Raw genomic sequence first — 13,905 nt, 5'->3', positions numbered from 1 at the left:
CCTGTTGATTCCTCTTCCCTGTGTCCTTCCCACCCATATACCACCCCCAGCTGTCTCCCTGTGCAAACACTGCACTTCTGTTCTTCCATGATTGATTGTTCCATGTAGTGTACCTACTTGATGCAAATGTTCACTCCATATGCCTGTCGTTTGGCTGGAAGCCACAAGAATGAGTTCGATTCCAGACTGAAGGGTAGCTAGGGGCCATAGTCTCAGGAGTCTCACTAGGCTCTATCAGACCAGCAAACCTGTTTTTTTTTTGATGATTTTGAATTTTGTTCTACATTGTTCTCCCACTCTATTCAGGATCTCCTGCAACGATCCTCCTCCAAGTGGTTGACAGTGGTCGCTGGCCACCATCTAGTTCTTCTGGTTTCATGTTCATATACGCTGAGGATCTCATGGTGTACCAGTCCCTTTAGGGATGTTTTGGGATCTGAGGTTTTGTGAAGCAGTGAAATGGAGTCTATCTTCTGGGTAACACATACCTGGGTCACTGTAAAGATTGTCTTTGATTTTTTAGCAAAGAAAATGGCAAAGGGCTATTGTGAGTTTTTAGTGAAGCTGGTGGAAAGAAGGAAGGAATGGAGATACAGATTTTTCACTTGTCAGAAGGTATGCATTTGGATAGTGCCTCTTTTGCCTCTGGATGACTGACTGTCTCTTTGAGACATGTTTTTCTTATGTTGAAAATGGGGACATTAATAACATACTAATGGATTTTTGTGAGGGCTGAATGAAGTAACGGATGGGGAAGTATTTTGTCAAGCATAAGGGGATGTACAGATGCAAGTCACTGGGTTTAGAAAGATGGTAATTATTAATGTTCCACTCACACACAGGATCAGTCCATCCAGCCCTAGGGACATGATGAATGGTTTTGCTTAGTTATCTGTTGTGTTTCTTCCTACAGGCCAGTGGCAGGTGATTGCACCAGACCCCCTTGTCAAGGCCTCAGTAGGGGAGGACATAATGTTCTCCTGCTTCCTTTCTCCTGAGATGAGTGCAGAGGCCATGGAGGTGCGGTTCTTCAGGAATCAGTTCTCTGCTGTGGTCCATATGTACAGGGATGGGAGAGACCAGACATATATGCAGATGCCAGCCTATCGAGGGAGAACTGAGTTCATGAAGGACTTCATTGCAAAGGGACATGTATCCTTGAAGCTGAAAAACATCACTTCCTTGGATGCTGGCATGCATGGGTGCTGGTTCAGTTCTCAGACTTACTATCAGGTAGCCATATGGGATCTGCAAGTGTCAGGTCAGTTGATTTCTTTTATATTTGTTTCAAAATGATATATTATTTTGTTAAGGTGAAAGTTTACACAGCAAATTAGGCTCCCCTTTAAAATTTTTTATAAAAATTGTTCCATGCCATTGGTTGTAATTTTTACATTCTCATTATTTCCATTCTGTTTGTTCTGTTTCCCCTCCTTGCCTTGTCATCTTTGATTTTGGGTAAATGTTGACCATTGGGAGTTATTGTTTATTGTATAAGTCAATTTATTATTTGGTTGAAAGGTAACCTGCAGAAATAGCTTCAATTCTGACTTCGAAGGGTATTTTAGGGTACTAGTCTCCAGCATTCCTCTATATTCTATTGATCAAATAAGTCTGACCATTTTTAGGAATTTGAATTTTGTTCTCCATTTCTCTCCCATTCTATCTGGGACCTCCTAATGTATTCCATTCTGATGATTGGTAGTGGTAGCCAGGCACCATATATAATTCTTCTGGTCTCAGGGTGGTGGTTCATGTGGGTTATTAGTCCCACAGACTAGTTGCTTTTTTGAGCATTTGATTTTCCTCATTCTCATTTGCTCCACATGAGTAGATATCAATACTGCACATGTTATAATATTTACCAAAGTTATCCTTTTTTGTCATGTACTACTTAGTGTCTTTATTTACCTTGGACTAGTTGTGCTCACTTCACTCATATTTGGGATTGCCTTTCCCCTCACCAAAAGAACAAGTGTCTACTATCTAGAGAGTGATTCCTTTTTCTTTTCCCTCCCATTCGCTCCTATCAAAGAACTTTGCTTTCTGTGTGTATATCTATTCTTGGCTGTTTATAATTGTGAGACCATACAATAGATGTCTTTTTGTGATTGACTTATTTAACTCAGCATAATCTCCTCCAGGTTCATCCATGTTATGTTTCTTTCTTTCTTTTCTTTTTCTCTTAACAACTTCTACATTTACAGCTCAGGGATACTGATGATATTTTCATGTTGTGTCACTATTAGTGCTATCCTTTTCCAAAATATTCCACCACTATTTGCATGATTGTCCATTAGCATAATAAACCCCCAAATGAAAGCTTCCCCTTTCCCCCTCCCTTCTACCCCTGGAAACCAATAATAATCCTTGATATATATATATTGTTTTTCAACCTATCTAGGAATTTTCCTTCCCCTCCCTTCCTTTCTCTGGTAACCAACAAAGTTTCCTTCTGTGTATAAACCTTTCCTTGACTTTTTACAATAGTGGATGAATACAATATTTGTCCTTCCATGACTGACTTATTTCACTAAGCATAATGTCCTTTAGGTTCATCCATATTATGCATTGTTTTGCAGATTCTACATTATGCTTCAGGGTTGCATAATATTCTATTGTGTGTATGTACCACAGTTTGTTTATCCATTCCTTGGCTTATGGGCACGTAGGTGGTTTCTATCTCTTTGCTGTTATGAATATGCTGTGATGAACATGGGTGTACATATATCTATTTTTGTCCTGCCTCTCACTTCTTTAGGGCATATACCTAGTAATGAGATTACTGGATCAAATGGTATTTCTGTTTCCAACTTTTTAAGGAATCACCATATCGATTTCTACAGTAGTTGTACCCACCAGCATTTGTTATTTTCTGTCTTCTTGAACTTTGCTATTAATATTGGGGTGAGATGGTATCTCATGGTTACCAACTTCTCAACCTCATCATCCAGCAGCTATCTGAGTGAAGAAACGCCTCTAGCTCCAGTGGGCCTGGAGCAGGAGGCAGAGCTGGACCCCAAGGTTGAGAGGCTTTCAACCAGCCCCTAGAGTTTTGAACTTGGACTTAAAGCCTCCAAATTGTAAGAATAAATTCCTGTTTGTTAAGGCTATCCTATTTGTGGTATATTCTTATCAGAGTGGCACTAGGTAACCAGAATATACTTTATCTTGCTTCTTTGTGTAGTGTGATGGTCTGTTGTCTCAATGTCTGTTTGTGACATTGTTGTACTTAGATCTCTGTTAACTTCCCAGTTATTGGCATCCAGAATGTCCCTGTGGTTCTTGGCAAGTGGAGCCTATTCTTAAGTCCCTGGAATCTGGGAGAATGCTATTGCTTTAAATATCCAAAATGGTTGAACCACTTGTAAACAGTCAAAATGGCTCACCCTCTGGACAGGTAAAAGTCTACATTTCAACCCACCTTCCCCTTTGCTGCTTCTCCTTTTATTCACCAGCCACCAGTGCAGTCCTCCTTGCAGCCCCTGACTAGCAGGGCCAATTTTTAGGTTAATTCCTAGGTTCTAACACCACTCAGCAAAATCCAAGCTGTCCGTGCCCTCAAGATCACTGCCAGACTGCAGCTCTGTATGTCTCTTTTTTTGGTGTTTTCATGCAACTTCTTCTACTAGTTGAAGTTTACTCCACTTCTATATCCTTCCCTTCAAAGCTCAGGGGTCCAGGATTATCTTCTGTGTCTGTGTTAATTGATTCTCTTTTTCTTTGTTGAAGAGGGTCTGTGCAATCTGTCTGCCTATTCTGCCATCTTACCAGAACCTCTTACTTTCTGATACATTTTTATGATAGCCTTTTTAAAGTGTTTTTTTTTTTTTTTTTTTCAGGAAAGTACAGTCTTATCAGTTGATTGGCTGTTCTCATTCAGGTTGATACTTCCTGGTTCTTGGTACAAAGGGTAATTTTTTTCATTGAAAGCTGGAAATGTTTGCTATTATATTAGAAAAATCAAGAACCTATTTAAAACTTCTATTTTAAGAGGCCACCACTCTGTTTATGTTTAGCAGGTCCTCATCTGCTTTTGCCAGTTGTGGTCCCCAACATTTAATTTTCAGAGCTGTTGCAGTGCTATTTTAATTTCCTTCATTACTTTGCTGCTTCTGGGGCTTTCACTGATCTTTTGTGGTACTGCCTGCAGGGATAGAAGGTACTTCCTAGGTCAAACTCCTTGTTTCTCTAGGTGAATCAGGGGACTCTTGCCTAAAGGGACAAGGAACTCTTCCCCAAGCCTCTTGTCAATGAGGCTCCTGATCAATCTTTTTGTGGCTATTATTGAGACCACCTGGTATTATGAGTAATCTGAAGCAGAAGTGAGTTTACCTGGGTCACCTTCTATTGCTAGGTGGTGTGGGCATCATACAATTCTTGGTTGTTGTATTGTTTTTTGAGCCCTAGAGACTCTAGCCAGTCCATCTTTCTCTTCTTCTTCTTCTTTTTTTTTAATCTTTCAGAATTCTCTTATGCTACATGTGTTATTTTCAGGGTTTATATCTCTGGTGGCATAGTGCCTAAAGTATTTAACTGCTAACCAGAAGGCTGGCGGTTCATACCCATCTGCCACTCCTTGGAAGGAAGATTGGGCAATCTACTTCCTTAGAGATAGTGCCTAGGAAACCCAAGAAGGGGTTGCTATGAGTTGGGATTGACTTGATGGCAGTGAGATTTTTTTTTTTTCAAGAGAAAAGAGTATCAAGAGATGAATCTATATCATCTTATCAAGAATCCATTCCTTTGTGCTTATGTCAACATTCTTTCATTCATTTATTCATTCAAGAAACATTTATTAGGTTCCATGCTCAAGTCTAAACCCTGGGGAAAGGCAGAGCACAACATATACTGGATCAGCTATATTTGGGGTGGGAGATGGGTAACAACAACTGACGATGTATAGATTATCTCTGTAATGGGTGCTCTCCTCAGCCTACCAAGTCATAAGTCTGGAGGTATGGCTTAGCCTTTCCTCAACCTCCTGTAAATCCTATTGGATCAACCTCACAAAAAGCTCCTGCATCTGTTCTCTCTCCTTATAGATTCCTTCTGCTCCAGCCTTTATTTTCTCTCACTACAGTGAATTCAGTTACCACCTGAATCACAGTTCTGCTCCTGAGTGGTCCTTGTGATCCCTCCTCTATACAGCTGCTTTGAGGCACTCCACAAGACAGGCCTGGTCATAACTCATTCCCACCAGTGGAAGCCAGTCAACAGCCTTACAGGCTACAGTGCCTTTAGTGCCTAAAGAGGCAATGGTCCACACCTATTAGGTCAATGCACTCACAATCTCCATAGTCTGACTCTGCATCTCACTCAGACCTCATCTCATATTTGTCCTTTCTTGCATGTCACAGTCCAGAAACACCAAATGCTCATGCGTCCTTGAACACAACACAGCCTGGCAATGTCCTACACCATGGTATACACTTAATCCTCTGCCTGGCATGCTTCTCTCCCTCTCCCATTTGTCCATCTATTAATGTGACGCAGCATGTGTACAAATGCCATCTGTGACTTCTTACAATTAATTACTCCTTTGTTACAATTTTCACAATGGAATGTATTTGTTTACACTTATCTCCCTGTCCAGTCAGTGAATGCCTCATTATATGGGACTCTATCTAATTCACTTCATTATGTTTAGTGTTTAGGTAACCATTGCTAAATAAATGTTGACTAAACAAAGACAATGGAAAATTTAGAGCAGTAAATGATAAGTACACTTATGTGAAAGACAATGAGGAAGAGATAGAGAAAGAGTGAGAGAGGGCAAGGAGAAGAGAAGAGGGAAGAGAGTTGAGAAAGAGGAAACTAAAGAAAGGAGTAAGAAAGAGAAAACAAGAGAGAGTGAGAGCTATAGCATTTGGTGCAGAACAACTGTGGCATTTGGATGTGATCTTTGTTTTCATTGTAGTTCTGTTTTCTCCCCAGGTCTGGGCTCAACTCCTCTTGTCTCTCTCATGGGATATGTCGATGGAGGAATCCAGCTACTCTGCCAGTCCTCAGGATGGCTTCCCCAGCCCACAGTGAAGTGGAAAGGTTCACAGGGTCAGGATTTGCCCTCAGAGTCCAAAATAACTGTGGACAGGCATGGCATGTTTTCTGTGGAGACTTCCTTTACTGTAAAAGAAAATGCTGGAAGCATATCATGTTCCATTCAGCACACTGACCAGAGTCAAGAGGTACAATCCAGTGTATTGATAGGAGGTAAGTGAAGAGGAGAAATGTGTGAGGGCTTGGGTAACCCAGAGGAAGAACTAGAGTCTCTATATTGGCATTGTTGTTTAGTATTGCCCAGCTTTATTGATTTATTTTGAAAACCAAAGGTCAATGAGGTATGAAAACAAAATAATAAATAATGATTATGTGGAAATAGAACTGCTTACAATTCCAGAAGCATATAATCATTTCCTTCTCCATGTGAAGGTTCTCATGGTGCCCCTCCAAATTCAGCACATATAAAAACTTAAATAAAACTGACTCTAGGTCCAAGAAAAATAATATGGCTTACCCATTTTTTTAAGCAAACATATTGAATAATTGCTCTATGAAACAGAATATAATAAAAAATATAGATAATTTCAGGAAGGATGAGAAAATAATAGGATAAATAATATAAACCCAAATATGTCACAGATCACAATGTAAAATGACTTAATCTGCCAGTTCAAAGACAAAGAATGTCAGATTGAATTGAAAAAGTCCCCAACTGTTGCAACTCACAAAAGAAAATGCAAATTCTGTGAGCTATTCACTGAAAATAAGAAAATAGTAAAAGACCTACCAGACAAATATTAACCAAAGCAGAACTATTAGATATATTAGTGTCAAGAAAAGAAAAAAAAAAAATGTTTTAGGAAAAAAGTGCTATTAGAAATGGAGTTATTTAATAGTTTTAAAAAGAAATTGTTATTTTTGTTGTTGTTGTTTTATGCCGTGGAGTTGGACCTGACCCATAGCAACCCCTCCTTGGGTTTCTGAGGTGGTATCACTATGGAAGTAGATTGTCCAACCTTCCTTCTGAGGAGTGGAAGGTGGGTTTGAACCACCAGCCTTCTGGTTAGCAGTCTAGTGCCTTAGGCACTACGCTATAGGACCTCCTAAATAAAAGAAATTAATAGGAAAATATAAAATTTCATATATATAAAAGCAAACTCAATGTTCACATTAGACATGAAAAAGCTGAAAATTTATCTACTAGGTGTCCATGTTTATTTCAGAGCAAACTGAAAGAGAACAGAAAGATGCAAACCATAAAGAGAAGAATTTACAGAAATAAAAAGATAACACAGGTAAACAAAGTTAAAATTAGGTGTTCAAAGTACTATTGGCAACATCAGTCAAAATTAAAAGAGAGATGCAACAATTGAATAGCATGGAAAATCAGAAAGGGCAGAACAAAAATTCAGAAAATACTTAAACGACAAACTGTTTTGAATAAATTTATACTATTGTATTTGAGAGTGATGAAATTAAACTTTCCAGAAATAGATAAAATACAATATCTGACTCAAGTAAAAATAGACTGTTTAGTTCTGTCAGCATGAAGGAAACTAAATCAGCATTTAAAAGTCTTCCCACAAATAAGACACAAGGGCCATAATATTTTCATGCAAAATCTACAAAACATTCACAGAAACAGAAAATTTCAATCTTCCATCAAGTCTTTCAGAAAATACAAAAATATGAAATATTTACTCATTTTGTTAAGTTAACATAGTTTTGATACCAAAAGAGACCAACAACAATAAAAACAAACAAACAAACAAACAAAAAAACACCTCACTGCTATCAACTCGGATCCAACTCATAGCGACTCCTCCTTGGGTTTCCAAGGCGGTATCACTACAGAAGTATATTGCTCAACCTTCTTTCTGAGGAGTGGCTGGTAGGTTCCACCAGCCTTCTGGTTAGCAGTCAAATGTCTTAGGCACTATGCTACCAGAGCTCCCAAAGAGACCAAGGCAGTTTGAAAATGGAAAATTAGGTCAACCTTACTCAGAAATATAAATATGATAGTCTTAATCAGAAACATTGCAATTCCAAATCAAAAGTATGTAAAAAACATAATACATCATGACAGAATTTAACATATCCTGGATGGAAGGTTAGTTCAATTTTGTAATATATATTAATGTAATTATTACCTTAATAAATTAAAGGAGATAAACTTTAAACTTAACATGTAAATAAGACACATTTGAACATCTATTTATAACTTAAAACTTCTGAATTCTGAATTAGGAGACAACTTCTTATGAATCTGTAAAGAAAAGATGACTGCCTTAATATTGTAAAAATGTATCTAAATGTACCCACCACAAGCATAATATGTAATGATGTATCATTTAAACTTCAAATGCCAACAGCAAAAATCAAACATAATGATACATTATTTAAAATAAGACATATAATGCAGATGACTGTGTTAAATATTTTTATTTAACATTACATTAGAGTACTAGCCATTGCAATAAGGGAAGAAAATGAAAAAGAGTTATAACTTTTAGAGAGGAAGAAATACAGTGGTCATTATTCACAGCTTACATGATGATATACACTGAAAATCCCAAAACTCTATAGGCTAATTCATTCCTTACCTTTGTCCCTTCTTCCCCGCTTCCTTCTTTTCTTTCCTTCCATTTCTGTTGTGGTAAATATGTATATAACACAGCAATTGCCATTTGAACATTCTTCACATATACAATTCAGTGACATTATGTTCATCATGTTGTGCAACCATCTCATTATCTGTTTCCAAATTTTTCCATCACCCTTAACAGAATCTCAGGTTGGTAAGCAATGAGTCCCCCTTTCCTGCTCACCCATACTAACCACTAATAAAAGTATAGAGCTGTATGTTGTTGTTGTTGTTAGGTACTGTTGAGTCATCTTCAACTCATAGAGACCCTATGCACAGCAGAATGAAACACCGCCTGGTCCCTCACCAGCTCCACGATCCCTGGTACACTTGAACCCATAGCTGTAGCCACTGTGTCAATCCATCTGGTTGAGGGCCTTCCCTTCTTTTGTCGACCCTCCACCTTACCAAGTATGACATCCTTCTCCAGGGAATGGTCCCTTCTGATAACATGATCATAGTAGGTGAGATGAAGTCTGGCCGTTCTCCCTTCCAAGGAACATCCTGGCTGCATTTCCTCAAGGACAGATTTGTTATTTCTTTTAGCAGTCCATGGTACTTTCAGCATTCTTTGCCAACACCACAACTCAAAATCACCAATTCTTCTTCGGTCTGTATGTTGTTGTTGCTGTTAGGTGCTGATGCACTCCCTTCTTGACACAAACCTGATGCACTCCCTTCTTGACTCTAAACCATGCAGTGTGCCCTTGTATAGATCTGTATATAATTTTCTATTCTAGATATTTCATTTTAGTGGAATTACATAATATTTGTCATTTAGTGATTTATTTCACTCAGCATGATGTTTTCAAGGTTTATTCATGTTGTACCACATATCAGGACTTCATTTTTCTTTATGACTGAGTAATATTCTATTCTATATATGTATGACTTTTTGTTTATCCATTCATCTCTTTGTGAACATTTTGGTTGTTTCCATATTTTGGCTATTGTGACTAGTGCAGCAATGAACATGTATATATGTATTTTTTTGTGCTCCTTCTTTCAGTTCTTTTGGGTATATAACTAGAAATAGAATTACTATATAGGAGCTCTGGTAGTATAGTGCCTAAGGCACTCTTTGAGAGCTCTGGTAGTATAGTGGCTAAGACACTTGACTGCTAACGAGAAGGCTGGTGGTTCAAACCCACCAGCCACTCCTCGGAAGGAAGATGGGGCAATCTACTTCCGTAGTGATACTGCCTCGGAAACCCAAGGTGGGGTCGCTATGAGTCGGGTCCAACTCGACGGCACATAACAACAACAACAACAACATGGTGATTCTATGTTTAAGTTGTTGAGAAACCACCAGACTGATTTTTATAGCAGCTGTGCCATTTTATAATCTAACAGCAATGGATGAGTGTTCCAATTTCTCCATATCCTGCTCAGCATCTATTTTTTTTTTTTTTAAAGTGATAACCATCTTAGTGCATGTGAAGTGACATCTCATTGTGGTTTTGATTTTGTATTTCCCTAATGACTAATGATGTTGAGCATCTTTTCATGTGCTTATTGGTCATTTGTATTTCTTCTTTGGTGAAATGTCTATTTAGATTTGTGTCTATTTTTAAAATTGGATGTTGTGTCTTTTTGTTCTTAACTTACAGGATTCTTTACATAATCTAGATATTAAACTCTTGTCCTAAAAAGATTCTTGTCCAATCTGTAGAATGTCTCTTCACTTTGTTGCTAAAGCCCTTAAGTGAACAAAATTTTAAATTTTGATGAGGTCACATTTATTTATTTTGGCTCTTGTTTCTCATGCTTTCAGTGTCATATCAAAGAATCCATTGTTGCTAGATCCAGAATCATTATCCCAATGTTTTCTTCTAAGAGTTCTATGGTTTTATATCTTAAATTTATGTCTTTAATCCATTTTGAGTTTTCATATCTTGTATGATGTATGGGTTCAGGTTCATTCTTTTGTTTGGAGAAATCCAGTTGTCCCAGCACCATTTATTGAAAAGGCTATACTTTCCCTATTGGATGGATTTAGCATGCTGTGGAAGATCAGCTGATCATAGATTGTGATTTTACTTCTAGACTCTCAATTCTATTCCATTGGTTTATATGTTTATTGTTATACCAAGAACAGATTGTTTTGATTCTTATAGCTTTATAACTAGTGTGTTGAGATCATGAAGTATGGTCCTCTTCCTTTCTTCTTCTTTTTCAAGATTACTTTGACTGTTTGAGCTCTCATAAATTTGACAATTGGCTTTTTCATTCCTGCAAAAAAGGCTGTTAGAATTTTGTTGGGCATTGTGTTGAATATATAGATTTCTTTAGGTAATATTAATATCTTAACAATGAACTATCCATGTGAAATGTCCTTCCATTTATTTAGATCTTTAATTTCTCTAAATAATGTTTTATAGTTTTTGGTGTACAATTCTTTCATCTCCCTGGTTAAATTTATTCCTAGATACTTCATTCTTTTTTTTTTTTTTGGTGCCACAACCTGGGAATAAACTAGGTACTTTGTTCTTTTAAAATTGTAAATGGAACTGTTTCTTATCTTTTTCCAGATTTTTTATTACATATGTATAAGAACCCAAGAGATTTTATATGTTTATTTTGAGTCCTACAACTTTCCTGAATTCAAGTTACTATCTCTAGTAACTTTCTTATGGATTCTTTGAGGTCTTCCATATATAAGATTATTCCATCCTCTAAAAGGGATAACTTTACATTCTCCTTCCTGATTTGGGCACATTTTATTTCTTTTTCTAGCCTAATTGCTCTGGCTAGAACTTCCAGTAACTACTGAACAGCAGTGTTGAGAGTGAGCATCCTTGTCTTGTTCTTGATCTTAAGGTAAAAGATTGACATCTTTTTCCATTGAGTATAATGTTAGCTGTGAGTTTTTCATAAATGCCCTTTATCAGATCAAGGAATTTCCCTTTTATTTCTAGCTTGTTGACATTTTTATTATGACAATGTACTGAATTTTGTCAAATGCTTTCTTTGCATTAATTGAGATGATCATATAGGTTTTTCCCCCTTTCTTCTATTGATATAGTGTATCACATAGATTGACTTTTAAAATGCTGAAGCACCCTTGCATTCTTGAGATAAATCCCACTTAATCATGGTACACAGTCCTTTTGATATGTTTTTGGATTATGTTTGCTAGTATTTTGTTAGGAGCGCTGGTAGCATAGTGCCTAAGGCACTTGACTGCTAACCAGAAGCCTGATGGTTCAAACCCACCAGCCACTCCTCGGAAGGAAGATGGGGCAATCTACTTCTGTAGTGATACCGCCTCGAAAACCAAGGAGGGGTTGTTATGAGTCGGGTTCAACTCAACGGCACATAACAACAACAACAGTTTTTTGTTAGATATATTTGCATCTAGGTTTATTAGGTGTGTTGGTCTGTACTTTTCTTTTCTTGTGATTTAATTGTCTGGCTTTGGTATCAGGGTAATGCTACCTCATAAATAAGTTAAGAAGTGTTCTCTACTCTTACATTTTTTTGAAAACTTGAGGAAGGATTGTAGTTACCGCTTCCATAAATGTTTCATAGAATTCCCCAGTGAAGGCATCTGGTCTGGAACATTTCTTTTTTGGTAGTTTTTTTTATTACTTATTCAATCTCTTAATTTGTTGTGAGTTTGTTGAGATTTTTCCCTTCTTCTTGAGTCAGCATAGGGAGTTTATATGTTTCTAGTAATTTGTACAGCAAAATTATTTAATTTGTTGGCATAAAATTACTCATAGTATTCTCCTGTGCTCGTTTTTTTTTTTTTTTAATTCCTGTAGTGTTGGTTGTAATGTCCCCACAACTATTTCTGATTATAGATATTTGCATCTTCTCTCTCTTTTTGCCTTGTTAGTTAAATGTTTGCTGATTTTATTGATCTCAAAAAACCAACTTTTGGTTTCATTATTGTCTCTTTCTGTTTCATTTATCTCTGCTCTAATCTTTGTTATCTTCTTACTTCTGCTTACTTTGGGCTTGGTTTTCTCTTTGTTCTCTAATTCCTCAAGTTGTTTCGTTATGTTATGGACTTGAGATCTTTCTTCCTTTCTAATGTAGGCATTTACAACTATAAATTTTCCTCATTCACAGAGTCCCATACTTTTTGAATTATTGTGATTTCATTTTCGTTTGACTCTGTTTTCTGGATTCTCTTGATTTCTTGCTTGATCCATTGGTTGTTTAATAGTGTGTTGTTTAGTTTCCATTAATTTGTATATCTGTTATTAATTTCTAATTTCACTCTACTATGATCGAGAAAATATGTTGTATAGTTTCAATCTTTTTAAGTTTATTGAGACATACTTTGTGACTGAACATGTAGTCTATCCTGGATAATTGTCCATGTGCACTGGAGAAGAATGCATAATGTACTATTGTTGAGAGGAATGCTCTATGTCTGTTAGGTCTGGTTTGGTTATAGTGTGATTCAGATCCTGTTTCCTTATTGATCTTCCTAGATGTTCTGTCCTTTACCAAAAGTTGTATATTAAAGTCTCCAACTATGATTACAGAGCTATTTATTTATCCCTTCAGTCCTTTTTGTGTTTGATTTATATATTTACATGTGCCTATGTAAAGTACCTATATATTTATAATTATTAAGTTTTCTTGATGAATTGATCCTATTATCATTATATAATGTCTTTTTTGTCTATTATAACAGATTTTGACTTAAAGCCTAAAAGTTTAATATGAATATTGCTGTTCCTGCTTTCTTTTGGTTATTATTTGTGTGGGATATTTGTTTCCAATATTTCATTTTCAACTTATTTGTGTCCTTGGGCATAAGGTATATCTATTGTAGGCAATATATATATTTGTATCATGTTTCTTTTCCATTAATTCTTCTACTCTTTGCCTTTTGATTAGAACATTCAGACGATTTACATTCACTGTAATTACCAATAAGTAATGACTTCTGCCATCTCATTATTTGTTTTTGTGTGTCTTACACCTTTTTTTGTCCCTTATAGTCTCAATTACTACCAGCTTTTGTATTATGCTTTTTTTTTGTTGTTGTTGGTAATGAGACAATTCGATTCATTTCTCCATTCCTTTTATGTTAGACCCCAAAAGAAAATCACAGAGTTTTGTCATAACCAAACTTTCCAAAACTGAAGCTAAAGAAAGAATCCTGAAAGTAGCTTGGGGAAAAAAAAAAAGAGTTATGTACAAAGAAAACCAATAAGACTAAGCTCTTATATCTTGGCAGAAATCATGCAGGAAAGAAGGCAATGGAATGACATATATAAAACCCTGAAAAAAATATT

At 36.6% G+C, this 13,905-nt stretch overlaps 1 protein-coding gene across 1 annotated transcript in view; it reads left to right on the top strand.

Annotated features, from left to right (window-relative positions):
• The window catches only part of BTNL8 (butyrophilin like 8), a 30,392-nt gene that overhangs the window by 6,290 nt on the left and 10,197 nt on the right, over positions 1-13,905 (top strand). The window contains exons 2-3 of the mRNA XM_007954286.1: positions 914-1,261; positions 5,938-6,213. Coding sequence (XP_007952477.1) covers positions 914-1,261; positions 5,938-6,213 — 624 coding nt within the window. The remainder of the gene's footprint in view (positions 1-913; positions 1,262-5,937; positions 6,214-13,905) is intronic.

The sequence above is a fragment of the Orycteropus afer genome, unplaced genomic scaffold (assembly GCF_000298275.1).
Source record: "Orycteropus afer afer isolate SDZICR_OR568_19922 unplaced genomic scaffold, OryAfe1.0 scaffold00455, whole genome shotgun sequence".
Lineage (NCBI taxonomy): Eukaryota > Metazoa > Chordata > Mammalia > Tubulidentata > Orycteropodidae > Orycteropus > Orycteropus afer.
This window is presented reverse-complemented; position numbering and strand designations above follow the sequence as displayed.